Below are 19647 nucleotides of genomic sequence, written 5' to 3'. Positions count from 1 at the left end.
TGGTTTTAATTTAGTCGCCCGCAATCGACAATGCAACCAACGTTGTGAAAAGATTGTACAAATTTTTTCTCCGTATTATCGAAAAGGCATCTAGTGATTGTCTGGACTACTCCGAAAGAGATATCACTCTATTGGATTAGGATGTCAGAATGTACATACACAACTAATTCATTCTCGTTTCTGAAGTCGCACACTGATAGTACGTACCATCAGTACGCCAACTTTGCCTTCTTATTTTTATCACTAAATTCATTGAAGTGAAAACCAATCGCTTCCAGACAAAAACTTTGCTTTTTGTTTCCCACATCAATATGCATCGTTGCAATAATGACTCAATAAAACATATATTCAGACCTTGTGCGAGGCTTAATAATAATTTTGTAAATGAACATTCTCTCTACAATAGGGGGTACGTGAAAATTGTGTTGGCTAAAGCAACATTTGCAAAGTTCAAGTGATGCTGTATTTACCAGAAGTGAATGACTTTTTGCCTTATACAATTATGACTTCATAAATGAACACGGGAAACTTAAGAAAACCAAAAGTTTAAACGACACATATAATTCTATATTTATTCTTTAAGGTAACATTTATCTAAAACATCGACAAGAAGTTTTAAACCACTATCGTGGTTTTTGTAAATGGAAGATCATTTGTTTGTCTGGTTCTAACACGAGAGATTACTCTGATAATATAAATTTAATTTTCTGTTGCAGTTCATTCTTCTACAAAAGCACAACAAAATTGCAATATTGCACAATATATATGTGAGCAAAACAGCTTAAGTACTAAAGACAAGCTAGGCAAGTCATCCATTCATTATTGTCACAGTGAAATCGAAAAGATATGATCCAGTATACATTATACATTCCTCAGATATAACTTTATTTCGATATGCAATGTGCTTTAATCGTTGTCGTGGGGTTCTCAATAAAACGTTTGCATTGTACTAGTTTCAATTCCTTTTCGAAAACATTCATTTTCCGTTTTCCGTCTTTTACATCTTTGGGCAGTGCATCTAAAGTTGCTTTTATGGTATGTTGTAAGGTTGATACAGTGTACTCAAAAGCCTTCACTGGGTCTTTTTGCAGTGAGATATGAGCTAATAAAAGAGAAGCGAAAAGGTCGCCAGTTCCAGTAAAGTCAGTCCCATCCCCTTGTCGTGGAATGTCCATAGCATATTTGCCACCTTCCTTGACGCTAAGATACGCTCGTAAAATATCAGATGAACCAAAGTCAGTGCTCGATACAACTACAATATTCACATTCCGACTATGGAACCATTCCATCGCAGACCAAACATCTTGTTCATTAGTTATTTTTGTTTGTGTTAGAAGTTCAACTTCAAACTGATTAGGAGTAACAACGTTCGCAAGAGGAATGATTTGCTCGCGATAGATAGGCACAAGATTCTCAGGAACGTACAATTTTCCGCCATCACCCAGCACCGGATCGCACACTGAAAAGAGTCAATAATTATTTCACGTTTTTTCGACAATTGAAGAAACAAGAAAATGTACTCGTAGTGTATACACATATCAAGCTTCATCAAAGCACATTTACTTACCATAAACTAGTTGCGAATTTGCTTGTCGTAATTTTTCGACTGTCTTTACGATTTCGGTCAGAAAAGTGGCGCTTCCAATGTAGCCGGTTAAAAGATGGGTATAATGCTGAAGAATGTCATTTGCTTTTAGACCTTCTATAAGATCAGCTGCCAATCGGAAATACAACGATTATTTTACCCAACAACTTTCAATGATTCTTCTTACATAACTCCTTTTCCTGAAGGACTTGTCCTTTTACGCATTTGTAGCCAGTGTGATTAGAGAACTGAACGGAGTTAACGGCATCCGCTTCAAATCCGAGAACCTGTAAATTAAGATCATTTTGCGGAATTGAATATTATGTTAAGAAAATTCACAAGAAACAAAGTCAGCTTAGACAATAAGACATTAACAATGCTATAGAATACCAATTTACACCTCATCTCATTTATTTGCTCTTATTTCTAACTTCCGACGATGTGGCCTATCCATTTTCTTTTTTCTTCAATTATGGAAGAAACTATTTCTTTCAGAATATAGAACTTGCATAATAGATCCAAAACAAAATTCTCAGTTTGAAATGCTGTCTTGAGAATTCCTATCTACATATATCTAAATGAATTTGAAAAAGAAGGCAAAGAGAACCGAATTAAAAATAAATACCAATAAAACTATGGTCGTTGCATCCTTTCTTTTGAATCTCTTTCGCTCTTTTGCATAAAATCTGAAAGTGCAGATACCTCAAAGCCAACATCAAATCAACTTTGTTACATATATGGAAAAATGTTTGCCGCTATTACTTGAAAGCTCCAAGTTTTCGTCAACCCATGTCTCCGCTTGTAATTGGGATGTTCTGGTTCCATATAATCTCAAACGAAGCATTACGCCGGCTTTCGAGCATGAGTGTCTGGCATGTTGATTAGAGAACGGAAGTGGCAATGGATAGGTTATACATTCAAAAAGGACAATTCCTTTCCTTACTATACCACATAATGGAATGCACCAACCAAAGACAGCTGAAGAGTGGAATGCCCTAGAAAGGAAACAACAAAATGTGGAGCAATAAAGGGATCTAGTCATTACACTTGCAGTGACAAAGCTCCCGACTTAGATGTCATTCTCAATTAAGCCCCTTAATGGTTTAATGTCAATACCTGGTCTTCCAAATTTGCAAGGGAGTTCAATGTATGAACGATAAAAGAATTATTATCCGTTTAATGTGAATCACAATCACTAACTCTTTCTAACCCATTCACATCATCGGAGAGCCAGGATAAAACTATAGATTACTCATGCCCGAAGTGGTTCATCCAACTTTTTAAGGTTTTGTGTGAAAGAAAAAATCTGAAGAATATCACAGTGATGTATCTAAACGAAATCTAGGCCTCAAAACACATTCCGTTCCGATATCCGCACAAATAAAGTTAATCATAATATATTTCCAGATTTTAGAAGTCGAAAACGAAAAAGATCATCCTAGAAGTACAAAAACGGCATAAGCATAAAGTATAGCATAAGGCATAACTTTGGGAAGTTTGAAGGAAATCCAGGTATTATTAACAAAGGTATAGAAGATGAAACTTTTACATTTCATATGAATTTCGTGCATTGTAAAACGTATATGACGTCATCATAGCATCAATTCGTCAATACCAAAACAAAGTGAGCTGATATGGAAAACATTTCGTTTTAGTTGTCTATTTATTTATATATCAATATAACTTACTCGAGACAGACACATATATATGCTAATGAAGCTTTGAGGTAGTGCCTAATTCAGATAGATATATGCATATTTTTTTTTTTTGTGCGTACACGGAGGTGGAAAATCTTAGAAAGACACGTCCGCCGCAGGTCAGCCGCCCGAACGCCGGAACTACAACGGGCGCGTGTGGGATTCACACCCACTAAAAACCACCCCCGGTCTCTCCAGCCCCAGCCCCGCGGGACGACCATTAAGGTATTACTTCGCGGAGTAGGTTTGCTCTTAGGCACGCATCCTTCTCCTATTTGCAGCTTTCCTCCTTCTTTGTTCCTTCAGCAACTCCTCCTTCATTTGGATGATTGTGGAGCCAACCGCAAGCCACTTCTCCTCGGACTCCAGCATCTCAGTAACCAAACTCTCCGGGGTCCCGCTCCTGCCCAGCACCTGGTTTAAGCTCCTTCTCTCCATCGCAAATCGTGGGCAGTGAAACATCACACGCTCTGGATTCTCCGGTATGCCATCGCATCTGGGACAGTTCGGAGAATCATCCAACCCAAAGCGGTGCAGATACTGCCTGTAGCAACCACCGTGTCCCGTGAGGAACTGGGTAATGTGGTAGTTGGTCTCCCCATGTTTTCGCTCAAGCCACACCCTAATGTTGGGAATGAGCCTGTGCGTCCACCGACCTTTCGTAGACTCGTCCCATCTGCGTTGCCAGAGATGAAGCGACTCTGACCTTGTCGCATTTCTACACTGTGCATGCCCCTCCATACGTCTTGCATTGTACAGGACACTCATTTCTTTGGCGAGGATGTCAACCGGGATCATGCCTGCCACCACCAATACTGCCTCATCTGATGTAGTTCTAAAAGCACTGCAAACCCTCAAAGCCATCCGCCGGTAAACCGAGTTAACCTGCTTCCGTCTCTGAGAGTTTGCAAGTGCCTCTGCCCACACAGGCGACGAGTAGAGCAAGATGGAGCGCACCACTCTGGCTAGCACCAACCTCCGGCAATGTTTCGGTCCACCAATATTTGGCAACATTTTTGCAAGTACCGTGGTGGCACCGGCTGCCTTTTGGCATGCATACTCTAGGTGTTCCCTAAAACTCAATTTGGTGTCAATTATTACCCCCAGGTATTTAATAGCCGGCTTTGATACGACCGTATGTCCACCGACCTCCACTTTCACAGTGTTATTTTTTCTGCGGTTCGTTATTAAGACCGCTTCCGTTTTCGCGTCCGCCAAGGTCAGCCCGGCCTTTTCTAGCCAGGAAGATATATGCATATATATAGGTGCATGTATGTATACGTACAATATTTAGTAATATCTTTGTTTAGGGTGAGCATAGTTTGAATAATATATGAAGCAATATTTTAGGTTTTTTGTCCATATATAAATGGAAGAATGTGCGCAGAAAGTTTCTCACATAAGATGAACACAAAACCTTTACACCCGAAGCACCAGTTTCCGGTATTGCGCCTTCTTTACATGTTATGAACCTGATCTGTTGCACCATCAGGAGAGGCAACGTGTATTATTGTAGGAATGATCCCCAAGGACCTTTCTGTTTAAAGATACAGGACATCAAAGAGAGGAGAATCAAGCATTATTATGTATCAGTTGGCTAAAGAAATTTGGTGACACAACTTCAGTAAAGCAACCGAGAAGCTCAGTTATCCACTTACCGTTGTCTATCTGTCGTCGTCGACTAATTCAAGCTTCGAAGAATCTGAAACGTATCCAAACAGTTGACTGTTTTTGCATTTCTTGTAAAGCTAGGTGAATCAACTCTCTTTATAATTTGTATACTAGGTAGAAAAAAAAATTTGCCGCGTCTTTAAACAATTATGGAAATAGATCGTCGGGTTTGTTTTTAATTTAGTCGCCCGCAATCGACAATGCAACCAACATTGTGAAAAGATTGCACGAATCGAAAAGGCATCTATAATGGTTGTCTGGACTACTCCGAAAGAGATATCACTCTATTGTAATAGGGTATCCATATATTATGTGAGAATACCCACTTTCGCGTGATACTGACATTCAAAGTGTTGGATTTGCACAGAAGCGAAAATTTCATCATATTATAACTTTGTTAGTAATAGTGCGAGAACAAAAAGTTGTTTCACTTTTCGTAGCACACATTTTGAGTCCTGGCTCCCTTATATTTCAGCCAGTATCAAAATTAAGATCAGTTTCGAAAAGTACTAATCAAGCCTGACCATATTCTGTAAACAAATGTCACACTCCCTTCACATATATGGGGAGCCCCCTTAAATCCCAACGCAACATGATGCCACTCGTTGCATGTAAATGGTTACACATACCACTTGTTCTCATCAAATTTCATGACAACAGGTTTAGCCTTTTCCGAACAAATCGGGTGTGACGGAGAGTCAGACAGATATTGAACCGATTTTAATAAAGTTTTCTTTCACACAAAACCTTAAAAATGGCAGATAAAAATCAGACTAGGAGACGTTTTACACAAAGTTTCATTTTCTGACGTTTTATCCGATTATTTATTTTATGAATTATTTACCAAGAATATCTGTATAATGTGTCCGGATAGCTGAGTGGTTAGAGCACAAGGCTGTCGTACGTGATTTGACGTCGGATACCAGTCGACTCAGCTGTAAATGAATACCTAAGTCAAATCACGGTAATAATCTCGGGCGAGCGCAATGCTGACTACATTGTCTCCAACAGTGTACTGTAGTGTACCGTTACGGTCTTGAATGAAGTGCTCTAACACACTTCAAAGCCCTGGTCCAATTGGATTGTTGCGCCAACGATTATTATTATTATCTAATTTACTGTTGCTTAAGGCGATGTGAGATGATTGAAGCCTTATCTTCGCGATCTCGACATCTTTCCTCGGATTCAAATCTCGCTCACAGTCATGAATTTTGTCATTGTTTAAAGGGGATAGATACGAGGGCTGTCCCAAAGGTATCCGGCCTCACATAGGGCGGTAATTGTATTAGAAAGTACACAATATATATGAAGCATGTTTCCAGTTTGAAAACACCACGTTGTTGTATTTGTTGTATTTGTTTGACAGCCATCAATAGTGAATGTTTCAGTCAATTTGTGAAAATCGAGAAAATTGGTCATCGTTATGTGATACGATACTTTTATTTGAAAGGCCTCAGCGCATTCAGTATAAAAGTAGAACTAGATTGTACTCTGGGTGAGCTTAAACGAGGCCGTAAAGCTGCCAAAACAAGCCTCACAATGGTCGACCAAATGAGGTGATGACTTCAAAAATGGTGAAAAAATCCCCAAGCAGTACTGGATGATCGTCGATTGAAAATGCGCGAGTTAGCAAACTTAGCAGGCATTTTAGAAAGTGTGGTACATCGCATACTTACTGAAATTTCGGATAAATAATAAAGCTAGGCGCAAATTGGGAGTCACGTCTACTCATGCTCGAGCAAAAACAGTGTTCTTTTGAGTGTCTAGCGAAGTTTTACCGGAACAAAACAGATTTTTTTTGCCATTTCATAACCAGGAATGAAACATGGGTGCACCACTTCACACCCGAGACAAAAAAGCAGTAAAAAAAATAAACTCAAAAGGGAGAACGGGCTCCAAAGAAAGCGAAGACAACGTTTTTTTGGGATGGGCGTTTGGTAACTATCTTCAGAAAGGAAAACCCATCAACGGCAAGTATTATACAAAATTGTTGCATTGTTTGACCAAAAAAATCCAGCAAGAAGAAAATGCTGCTTCATCAGGACAATGCACCAGTTCACAAATCCGTGTGAATCGCTACCTTATGCACCTTATTCGCCAGATTTAATCCCCTTGGATTATTTTCTGTTCCCAAACTTGAAAAAATTGTGGTCAAAGACTTTCCAACGATGAGCAAGTGATGTCGGTAGTTAATGGCTATTTTGAGGAACAAGTCAGTTCGTATTATAAAGAAAACATCGAACTTATTAAACATCGCTGAGAAAAGTGTGTAGAGCTAAAAAGAGATTATGTCGAAAAATAAATGCTATTTTTTTTTTCAAAAATATTAAGTTTTCTTTGTTAGGCCGGATACTTTTAGGATAAGCCTCTCATATTACACATATAAAATGATGAAACTACTAAAGGCCTTCTGAAAAAATTTACAACTGTTAACTACATCCGTAATTAATAGCTGAAACTACATTATGAATAAAGAAGTTACAATTGTTAGTCGACACTTTGCACAACTCTATTCTTAACGGCCAAGCTTTTTACCCATATTTAAACAATTCATCACTTCCTCTCTGCCACTCTCAATAAGAAAAGTCCACCTCTCCCAGCAGCGCGAAAACTAAACATTCTGATTTTAGGAAAAACATGCCTATGGAAAGTTTTTATGACTTTGTAATATTGTACAACACTTTGATATATCTTTCAGAATTCAATTTTAATAAGCTATACAACTAGTGTAGATGTCAACGCACTCGGAAAAATGCTTTTTAAATTGTGTGGGAATCAAAGATAGGAATCCGAAGTCAGTTCCAATAACAAATATGTGATGGCAGTACACGATCTTAGTGGTCTTCTTATCAGTAGCAAAAATGATAATTTTATACAACTTTCATAACCTCGGCAAAGAGATGCTACTGGAAGAATATTGCCTGCCATCAGGACAGTCAGATTTCAACTGATCATCACCGTTCATCAAATTAGATTGATCATTCGCTATCACCGCAAACATTTGTAAACTTTTAGGTTGTTTTCTTCCAGTCAAATAAATAACATTACATCGTCGCGAGAAGCTGCCAATCAATGGCTGCAGACTTGCACTGGCTGTACTGATGTAATGGTTAACCACAACCCCTAGATTTGAAGACAAGTTCAAAGCCTTCTTTGAAATATTTGTATTTATCTTCTACGTAAGGTGGTGAAGGGGCCCAACTTAATGCCTTTAAAAAGAATGCAATGTCATACAACTTTTGAAATATTCGCTAATATCTTCAGACCATTCAATCCCAGGAAACTGGGCTCCGAGGCGATCCGTTGCAATTAGCAAAAAGAAATTTCACTGGAAGACTCCTCATAACTGATTTCGTTGAATTCTGCATCGAGCCTGGGTAAACCTCCTTGTTTTATTTTTTTTTTTAACAGTGAAGCGATAAGCGAGGTGCTACGATTGAAATTAGTTAATCGTCACAGCACTCTGGTACAGAGTGGACTTAAAAAAGCAGCGAAACATCATCACTAAAATTGAGTTTGATTTCTCTATCCTCATTGCTTGTTTCCAAATACGATCTAGGTTACTGAGATTTTGTACTTCTAGGATGAACCTAAGAGGGTCATAATAACACGATATTACTAACATTTATTGAACCGAAAATTTCCAAACTATTTACTAAATTGGGTGTCAATTGAGAAAAGTGCGTGTGACTGACATAGAGACAAGCAGACAATAAACTACTTTTGATAAGATTTTTTTTGTTTTTCTCACAAAGCCTTAAGTCAAGAAAGTCGTACTTGAAATAAACTCGGAGAAAATCTAAAAGCCACCGCACTCTTCCTGAACACTGAAAACTTCGGACATCCCCCAACAGACAGAAGAGCGCCAGATATAGTGTCAAACGGTGCAGACTAATGAGTCTAATGACGGAGAGGTGTTTAGGTGGTAGTTCGACAGCTTATCATTTAATTCAACATTTAGTTCGTAAACACATTTACCCATCATTCTCAAAACAAACATTTACCCATCCTATTCAAAAAAAATCCTTCAGTCCTAGGAGCATGACAAACATTACCGTTCACAAAATAAATAGTAACGTTGTCAGAGTTCAGCCTTGGCGGTCTCTGTTTTAAATTTCAGTTTCCTCGGAGATTTTACCTCGGTACACGTGAAATTTAAGACCAGGATATGCCACTCAGCTAGTAGATATTAGTTTCTTGGTATACCATTGTTGCACAGACCACTCCAAATACCCTGTTATAAGCTCTGTCGACAGCTTTCTTGAAAACAATGAAAAGCAGATAAAGCATTGATCTGCTGAAACTAGAGTGGAACCAGTCTACTATTTGTCGCAATTAATCTGAAGCCATTTGTTCATTTCATGTTTTTCCTCCTTTACATTTTACAAACTGTTCGATACAATATTCACATCTTCCATGTACACATAATAACTTTTTTTGAGTAGACGAAATGTATAAAAAAATGTAAATTTCATCTTTATTTATCATTTGATAAATCTCAGCCAGATAATTTCAATACAAAAGTATCAAAGACCAAATACCATTGCTATTCATAAGTAAATATTCCACACGAGTTGTATGTAAAAATCTATCGGTTGCTCTAAACATACATTTGAAAGTCAAAAAATACACAGGCAATTAACGCGAGAATCTTTTACAATAGTAATTTCCCCATTGAATCATAAATACGCTTAGAAATAAAACAAAAATAGATATAGCAAATAAATCTAACGCTCGATATGTCTATCTCTCGGTATCTACCAACTAAACACAGTTCAAGGCAAACCGGGACGGCTTATTTTAATGTGGTTTCAGTTATCTACAACTTGCGCGAATCAAACTCGCATTGGATTGGAATAAAATATTGGAAGCGGTGTACCACTTATTATATGAATTAGAGCGATTAATTTCTAAAGCCTCGCGGAAACTTGGTAGGTGCAATCTCAAAATGTATTGTTGTATAATGGTACTCATTTATATTTTATCTCTTCGCAAATAACTAATTCAAGATACACAAAGGAAATTTGTTTCTGATATAAGTCTTTATAATTGCGAATGCCCCTTAAAAATATATATCATAATGAAACAGATCAATATACATACTTTCCTTGCGAAAACCCTATTAATAGAGAGGTAAATATAAATGAATATTAAAGAATTAGATAAACTCACGCGCAAATAAGAAAAGCCATATATAATTTATGATTCATATCTAAATGGTTGCTGATTGTCTGGATTGATAAAATATATCTCAAATATCTACCTGGACAATTACACGTACATAAGTTGTGCACTTCCGAATTATCCCAGGAATATCAGGTTAGAGGCGATTTGTACAATGTACTACATATTTATATATATGCATAGGTAAGTATAGCACAATTTGAAACCAAATGCTGTCTGTATCTGAACACATTGTATGCCATTTATGATTTTTATTGATTTCGTCATTCAGTAAAACGTTATATTGCCAAATAGAAAGATACTGAAAAAGTGCCTAATTAACTTAAAAAGTAATGAAAAATGATAAAAAGTACTGAGGTACTGATGAACTTCATAAGGTACGACCATATTTAACTAGTTCGTTGTCTAATGACTGGCAATGAGGCACACAGATCAAAAGGGGGATATCATGCAGTGCAGCAATTATAGAGGTTTCACTTTGTTGAGTACCATTTATTAGGCATTCTTTGCGTTCGTTCAAAACGTCATCGGCCCATACCAAAGAGGCTTCACTCCAAACAAAATAGCAACAGATCTATTAGCAAGCGTTGGAAACACTGTTGGAATATGGCCATCAAGCCAGAAAAAGCTTTACACGACCATAAGAGAATTCGGAATCCCAACCAAATTGATAAGGCCCTAGACTGACTGGTCCTGACCATAAAAGCAGCACGGTAACTCTCGAGGCTTTTCACTAAACAACAACTGTCTAGTACAAGGGGCCTCGAAAAGTAACCCGTGATGTATAAGAAATGCAAAAGGCACCATCCTTTTCAAATCACGCAACTACCGACCTATGTTAACAACATCGGCATTGTAGAAAAAACAACCCGAGATGTACAAACTGCCTTCATCCAAATCGAGCAGGCAGCGCAAGATTTTGGCCTGCATATTTGTGAAGACAAGACGAAATATATGGTGGCAACGTTAGTATCAAGAACTAAAAAAACAACAACAGCAAATAGCATTGGTCAATTGAAAACAATAAAAATACGAGAATACGCTAGAAAACAACTTTAAAGTCGTTGATAATTTTTCTCCTATCTACTGTCGAAAATACAACCGATAACAATTATGACGACGACATCCCTGCACAGTTGTTCGCAGTAAAAAGAGCCTATTTCAACTTACAATAACAGTTCCGCTCGAAACGCCTCACCATGAGGTCAAAGCTCTTACTATACACGACAATGATCATGCCAGTCCACATATATTCCTGGGAGACTTGGATTCTTAACAAGAAAAGTGCAAACTCTTAGCCGCGTTCGAAAAAAAAATAATCCGAAGAATTTTTGGCCCCTACAAAGATGGAAAATTCTTTAGCCTATATAACGACGAAATTTATGACCATTTTGTTGTAGATAAAATCCGACTCAAGATTGCGACTAAAGAGCCGCAGCGCAAAACCAAAGTGTCTGGAGATCCTTACTACCTTACATCAATGTTAAAAGATGACCAACCAAAGTGGGATACAAATTGCACAGATTGAAAGCACAAAAACGAACACAAAAATCCATCACCAAAACTTCGAAACCAAGGTCACGAGGTCAGAAAGCTCAACCATCTTACCATCTTGGCCATCACTCTTAGGGCATTTAATTATCGAATATTCACATATATTTTTCTGTGGAGGTAATACAATGAAAACACATACCTAATTATCAGAGACCGAGATTAAACGAAATGCTCTTAAAATACCTGCCGCGTAGCATCAAAATAACAAATATATATAGGATTGCCTTTCGCCCCTTGGTGGGGTATAACAACATACAAACTTAAAGTGAGACAGGACTCATTTTCGGAAACTACCCAAACCAAAAATCTGAAAAAAAATCAGGGCTATGCCTTCTAAAAATATGTCCCTTTTCGATATTCACTCAAATAGACTTAATAACAGTATAGTACCATGTTTCAGAAATTTACCTGAAAACCTCCCTTAAGTACATCCTAGAAGTACAACCACCAGCGTAGGTAATAGTGTCGGACATAATTCTGAAAAGTTCGAAGGCAATTAAATCATTGTTAAAACGTTATAAAAGGTCAGTGTTTCGCATTTCGGGTAAATTTATTGCACCCTAAGACGTGTATGACCTCATCATCACGTAAAGTAAACTTATATGAACGGCGGAGTCTATGAGGACGTTTAAGTTTTTCTTTTTTGGCTTTTTTTTATAATATGATAGTTATTTGCATATTAGTGCCAATTACTAGAGGTGTGTACGTATATGCTAGATTAACTTTCCAAGTCTAGTAAAATTGACTCTGAGTCATTTCCTTCGCAAAATTTAGGAGTATAATCTAATGTAGTTTGGATTCAATATTAACATCATCATCATCGGCGCAACAACCGGTATCCGGCCTAGGCCCGCCTTAATAAGGAACTCTAGACATCCCAGTTTTGCACCGAGGTCCACCAATTCGATATCCCTAAAAGCTGTCTGGCGTCCTGACCTACGCCATCGCTCCATCTTAGGCAGGGTCTGCCTCGTTTTCTTTTTCTACCATAGATATTGCCCCTATAGACTTTCCGGGTGGGATCATCCTCATCAATACGGATTAAGTGACCCGCCCACCGTAACCTATTAAGCCGGATTTTATCCACAACCGGACGGTCATGATATCGCTCATAGATTTCGTCGTTATATAGACTACGAAATCGTCCATCCTCATGTAGGGGGCCAAAAATTCTTCGGAGGATTCTTCTCTCGAACGCGGCCAAAAGTTCGCAATTCTTTTTGCTAAGAACCCAAGTCTCCGAGGAATACATGAGGACTGTCAAGATCATTGTCTTGTACAGTAAGAGCTTTGACCCCATGGTGAGACGTTTGGAGCGGAACAGTTTTTGTAAGCTGAAATAGGCTCTTTTGGCTGACAACAACCGTGCGCGGATTTCCTCATTGTAGCTCTTATTCGTTGTGATTTTCAACCTTAGATAGGAGAAATTATCAACGGTTTCGAAGTTGTATTCTCCTATCCTTATTCTTCCTGTTTGACCAGTGCGGTTTGATGTTAATGGTTGGTTGGTGCTGACGTTACCACCATATACTTTGTCTTACCTTCATTGATGTGCAGCCCAAGATGTCGCGCCGATCGCCGCCTGCTTGATCTGGATGAAGGCAGTTTGTACGTCTCGGGTCGTTCTTCCCATGATGTCGATATCGTCAGCATAGGCCAGTAGTTCGGTGGACTTAAAGAGGATCGTACCTCTTCCATTTACCTCAGCATCACGGATCACTTTCTCGAGGGCCAGGTTAAAGAGGACGCATGATAGGGCATCCCCTTGTCGTAGACCGTTGTTGATGTCGAATGGTCTTGAGAGTGATCCTGCTGCTTTTATCTGGCTTCACACATTGGTCAGGGGGGTCAGCCTAGTCTTATTAATTTCGGCATACCGAATTCTCTCAAAACCGTGTACAGTTTTACACTGGGTATGCTATCATAGGCGGCTGTAAAGTCGATGAATAGATGGTGCAACTGTTGTCCATATTTCAACAGTTTTTCCATCACTTGCCGCAGAGAGAAAATCTGATCTGTTGCTGATTTGCCTGGAGTGAAGCTTCTCTCGTATGGGCCAATGTTCTGGGCGTATGGGGCTATCCGGGCTAGCAAGATAGTGGAGAATATCTTATAGATAGTACTCAGCAACGTGATACCTCTATAATTGCTCCACTGTGTGATATCTCCCTTTTTAGGTATGAGACAGATAATGCCTCGTTGCCAATCGTCAGGCATTGATTCGCTGTACCATACCTTGAGCACAAATTGATGAAATTTGGGGCTATAGAAAAACAAGCATCACTCAACTGAAAAGAAAAACAAGTCGGAACACCGGAAGCTGACCGCTTCAGATATAAATATTTTGTGGTCATGTTACGTGAAGAACTTTCTATGCGCGCTTTTCAATTGGTATATAACTATATAGCTAAGAAAAAAGGAAAATTATGACCTGCAACACATATGAGTTCACTTTATATGACGATGGCATCACACATATCTCAGAATGTAATAAATTCACGTGAAATATAATTTGACCTACTACAACTTGGTTAACAATAGTTGAACTTAGTTCGAACTTTACAGAATGAGATCCCATCGTATCACTCGCACTGTACTGTACTTCTAGCAAAGGGGTTTTAGGGTGAATTTCTAAAATATATTGCAGTAATATACTATTATTAACTTTATTTGAGCAAATATCGGAATGGGAGGTATTTTAAAATCTACATTTCATATAGATGGTTCATTCTAATTTTTTTTCAGATTTTTCATTGGATAGGTTCTGAGAGCAAGAACTGTTTCACTTTTCGAGGCCAACATTTAGAACGTTCAGTCTCCTATGTTTGACCCAATATCAAAAATAAAACCAATTTGGAAGAGTAATAATTGAGCCCTTTCATTTGATACCCGACACGGCCACATTTGCCTATCTGGGAAGCTTTAAACTCAACAGAAAATGGCGACACTTGCTACATTTAAAGGGATTTACAGACCACATATTCTCACCAAATTTCGTGACAATCGCTTCAACCGTTTCTGACTAAATCGGGTATGACGGACAAACAGACGGGTGGCTTTGTTTCACAGAAAACCTTAAAAAAGTTCGATCCCAAAAAGAATATCGCTTTTCTGAACCTGGAAACGAAGCAAATGATCGCGTGCCGAACGTCCAATGGCATCGATTTTTTTAATCCTGTATCAAATAATGAAAATGTTCGTCTATTGAACTAGGGTAACGCTATAACCACTGATGAATGCCGTGTTGCCGATATCAAGGGCTTACAAACAAATGTCAGCAAGTCAGAAATGACCAACGATATTGAATTTGAACTTAAATCAAGTCTGGCCTTCGCGGTGGCAGGGAATAATAAGGACGCCGACTGTATTCCGGATAAACGACGTGAAAACGCAATCGAGATCCATCGTTCAGAGAAAAAACTGAAACTAATCAATAAATACGATAGTTCGGCGTACAAAGTCAGTCAAACCGACGGGTCGATTCCATTCAAGGCTGCATTGAACTGAAAACAAAGTAAATAATGGCAGATAGCGGCGAATAATGAATGCCAGTCTTTGGTTAAGGCCATGGTGAATTCATGATCTGAAACAAGCTAGACATCAGTGGACGACTAAACTGAACGATATTCTAATAAATACTAGTTATCAACGATGCAAACTGACAACAGCAAATTAAATTTTCATTGGGCATCAATCAGAAATTCACAAAAGAAACGATAATATAAAACAAGGCCTCATGCTCGTCAATCCACTTCCGCATTTCCGAATTAACCTAAATCTTATCACGTCCTTCAGGAGTTGATCGCCAATTTAAGACGCGCCAGAGAGAAGAGCACTTTTAAATGCAGTTGAAACCCAACTGACTTTATGGCATGCACGAAGCAGCAGCAGGATGTTCTCGGAGTTCATCCTGGCTAACAGATCCATCCATCATATCATAATATCACCTTTAGCAACCTCTCCTCAACTGCGCGAAGTTGCTCTTAGAAAACTTACTCCTCCTCTGTACCGAAAGTCTTTGTTGGTGCGTAGCATTGCAATATTTAGATGTTCCCATTTTGAAATGGAATTTCCAGGTCAGTTTTGTGCCTGACATCAGTTCGCAAAACGGATTTACCCTCACTTCCAGCAGGCTTACCAGAATATAATAGGACAGTGACATAAAAAGAATGACCTCCCCCCTTCATATCTCGATTTACCCTAAACTATCCAATCTGAACCATCAGAAAACGATCATTCTTGAGAGCCTCGATACCGTCATCAAAGAGTCTGCACATTCCAAAATGCAATAAAAACCGTGAAACCGGGAAGGATAAATAAGATTCGATATTTGAACAAATCTCCGTCCCTTTTAATCGCCCAGCAGGGAATACTGCCAGACTTTAATAAATTACGCAATAAGCTATTCATGCAACAAGTTTTGTATGTATTTATTTGATAACACCCCTATACCCCTGAAGCAAAAGTTACACTATGACACAGTCCTGTCACCGTCTTAGCCCATATAATAATAATAATCGTTGGCGCGAAAATCCAATTGGGTGTGGACATTGAGAGGTGTTAAAACAATTCATTCAAGACCTCAACGGTACACTACAGCACTACGGTAGGAGGGGCAATGTGGTCATCATCGCCCTCACCTGTAATAACCTTTAGCTGAGTTGACTGGTATCCAACATCTAGTCACAATACAAAGTCCCCATGCCACCAATGAGATTTGAACCGCGACCATGCATTTCGACAGTTTTTGTAAGCCAAATGTAATCTTGAGTTGCGCAGATTCCTGGAAACAATATATTTTTAAAGATCTCTGTGGAAAAAAACGGTAGAATAATATGATATTTTCAACGGGCAATTAATGATTAATTGAGTCTGCCGATATTTATCTTACTTTAACGTCCAAAAAAATGATTAGAGTTAACTCAAATGGAATACATTTCTGATAGAAGTAATTCCTCAGAGTTCCATTTTCCCAGAAATATAAAAAGATAAGGTAATTGGGTTTGCCCTAAGTCTTCTTGGATCGTGTATTTATTTTTACCCCGTTGACTTACCGACTGATGCTAAGTGAAAATCCTACTTTTATGATTTGATTTGATTTTTTATTGTGGTAATTCTGTAGCCTAATGAATATGTCCTCGAAAGTTTAACCTCTTCAAGTATCCATCATTCATCGGTGCATGTACTTGCACAAATTAACTTCTAATGGATATTATCGCTGCAATTGGTTTCGCGAAGTCAATGGGTAAATAAAATGGAAAAATATTTTCCATTATAGCAACGGCAGCTAAGTCATGGAAATTACTCCTATGGGTGGGAATTTCGATCTGGAAAGTTTGATTACAAACTCAAGGACCGGCTTAGATATTATGTGTTTCGAGCATTGCTTACTCTCCAATAATGCATCAAGTTATGAAATTCAGTATAAAGCATCCAATATTGGTCACATTTACCTGTAGCGGGAAGGTCGCACTCTTATTCCCCACGTACCCGTGCACAACATGACTTTGAATCGATAAAACTTTTCGTGACGACACTGCACAATCCCCGGACATGATGCAAATGGCACGCTCTATGAGCTTTACTGCGAGCAAAACAACAAGAAGCAAATTACTCGTTGCTTCTCACCAAAGCAACGTTTTATTCCGACTGACAATCTGCTTACACAACATGAGCAATCGAGCCCGGGAACTAGCGAACAGTGAACCCACAACCACACGTTCTGGTCGACCGATAATCGACAAAATGATTGATACGATTGCGCTGATTACGTACGTTGACCGGCGTTGTATTCACGTCTACTTCATGGAGAACATTCTTGAAGACCTTCTTAAATCAAAAGTATTGTTGCGAAGAAACATTCAACACAACTGTAATTCATAAACCACTGAAAGCCGAACCTAAAACTAACATTCTGTCAAGGAAAGTGACATTTGTTCATTCATTACATTCATTTCGACCAGAAATTTCAAAACGCAGGTGTCAAAATTCTGCTCAATTGATTTGAAGAGGGCGAGTAAGAATTTTTGTAGTAGGCCATTCACAATAGAAAAAATACGAGTTTGCTCCATGGAATCAGTGTTGACATGGAGGGGAACGTGAAAATGGCCCTGACAACTCTTCCTAAAGCGTCTTACGGCTGTATCCCCAAAACACATTGAACAGTATTCTCACACGCCGGAACTTTAGTTAGTACATTTACTTAATTTAAAGTAGTTTGAAGTCTCCACATCAAAAGAACGTAATCTGACTTGGCATTTCTTTGGGAACTAATTTGTTCACGTTTTAAGGAAAGAAAGGATACACTGCCAAGTAGCATTCATCGAAATGAATTTCGTCTGCCTATCTGACCAAAAATTTAATGCTAATTATTTTTTGATTCATCAAAATTCTATAATCTCCGCTCATACTGAAACGATATACATTGGGGAATTATACATTGAATTGAATTGTGGCTTTTGATGAAAGTTCGCAAAGATGAGATGTAGTTAGAATAATTCCCATTGATAGCATGCAAACAGGCAAAAAAGTGCAGATGTCCAAGCAGAATTAGAGGCTACTTAATTTATTCTTATATTGCCAATTTACAAATGCTATATTTATAGTTTGTGTATTTCATCAAATTGCAATTCAGGTAATAATAATAATCGTTGGCACAACAATCCATATTGGATCAGGGCCTTGAAGTGTGTTAGAGCACTTCATTCAAGACCGTAACGGTATACTACAGTACACTGTATGAGGCAATATGGTCAGCATTGCACTTCAGGTAATAAGAAAGAGGTTAATGGCAAAGGAGCAACGCTTACCCTATGATTCTTTGTGTCCTCCGCCGACGCAAAATCTGGTAGCATATGCAGAATCAAGTGGCCTTCAACTCTTAATAGGCTGTGATGCGAACGCACAGTATATTTGTTGGGGAAGTAACAAATGCAACCCTAGAGGAGAGAAGCTGTTTGATTTTATCACTTCAGCTGGTCTGATAACCGCGAACGTAAGATGCGCCCCCACCTTTGTAGAGCCAAGAAGAAATGAAGTTATTGATCTAACAATCTGCACTACAAAGTTTTTAGAGTTAATTAGAGACTAGCGAGTGCTAGATGAAATCAAGTTCAATGAACTTCTTGGAAACAAAGTGCAGCCCCGTAGGCGACTAAGGACTCCTTTGGCGGTACAAGATCGTGCACTTTTAGAGTGATTTGAAGAGGCTGGTCCTATTTCCCGAGGCCAACGCGGTGAAACGGTTCCATGGTAGAACCGACTTCTTAATCGTACTTGTAAAAGCAATAAAAATGAAGACTGATTAAACTTCCGGAATTCACAGCGTAAAAGGTTATAGTTTAGACTCCTTTAGAACATAATCTGAGGAACCAGAAGGGGAAAACGAGACTTCTAGGCTGTGCAGAATCCTTCATAAGGATGAATCGGCCCAGTTAGACTGACATAGCAAACCCGGTGGAACTTTCACGAACTCCAGACTTGAGTCTATCCACACTCTCTTGGAAATGCACAGATCCGGGAGAACAGGTGACAGAAATGGGAGGGAGGGAATTGGTGGTTTCTGCAAAGCCTTCAACGCGAAAGTGTTGCAAGGGGAACTGGAACACGGCGAGAGCGGTTGCTACTATTGAAAAGTCGAGAACTGTTATACTATCTTTTGAACACTTCAAAGCATCAAGCATTGATCGCATCTATCCAGCGATGCTAAAAGAAAGCATAAAGCACTTCTAAGAAATGTTTGTCGTTGCTTACTCTAGGCTACGTGCCTACCTCTTGGCAGAATATTAAGGTAGTCTTTACACGTAATCCTGGGAAAGATGACTATTCAAATCCAAAGGACTTCAGACAAATCAGCTTAACATCATTTTGGCTGAAATGTCTAGAGAGACTAGTTAAGCGTGACATTCATGAGAAGGCGCTAAGATCCCAACCACTAAATAAAAATCAACAAGCCTG

The 19647-nt window shown here is 38.7% G+C and overlaps 1 protein-coding gene across 1 annotated transcript; it reads right to left on the bottom strand.

The window, feature by feature from the left end:
- Nucleotides 1-545: 545 nt before the first annotated feature.
- Nucleotides 546-17620, bottom strand: LOC119648852 (pyridoxal kinase). Its single transcript, XM_038050729.1, has 4 exons — nt 17145-17620; nt 1773-1872; nt 1568-1714; nt 546-1459 (listed from the first exon to the last, which is right to left on the bottom strand). Exons 1-4 carry the CDS (start codon nt 17244-17246, stop codon nt 885-887), a joined length of 924 nt encoding a protein of 307 aa, XP_037906657.1. The 5' UTR covers nt 17247-17620; the 3' UTR covers nt 546-884.
- Between the last annotated feature and the right edge of the window lie 2027 nt (nt 17621-19647).

This window comes from Hermetia illucens, chromosome 2 (genome assembly GCF_905115235.1).
Source record: "Hermetia illucens chromosome 2, iHerIll2.2.curated.20191125, whole genome shotgun sequence".
NCBI classification, from domain to species: domain Eukaryota; kingdom Metazoa; phylum Arthropoda; class Insecta; order Diptera; family Stratiomyidae; genus Hermetia; species Hermetia illucens.
This window is presented reverse-complemented; position numbering and strand designations above follow the sequence as displayed.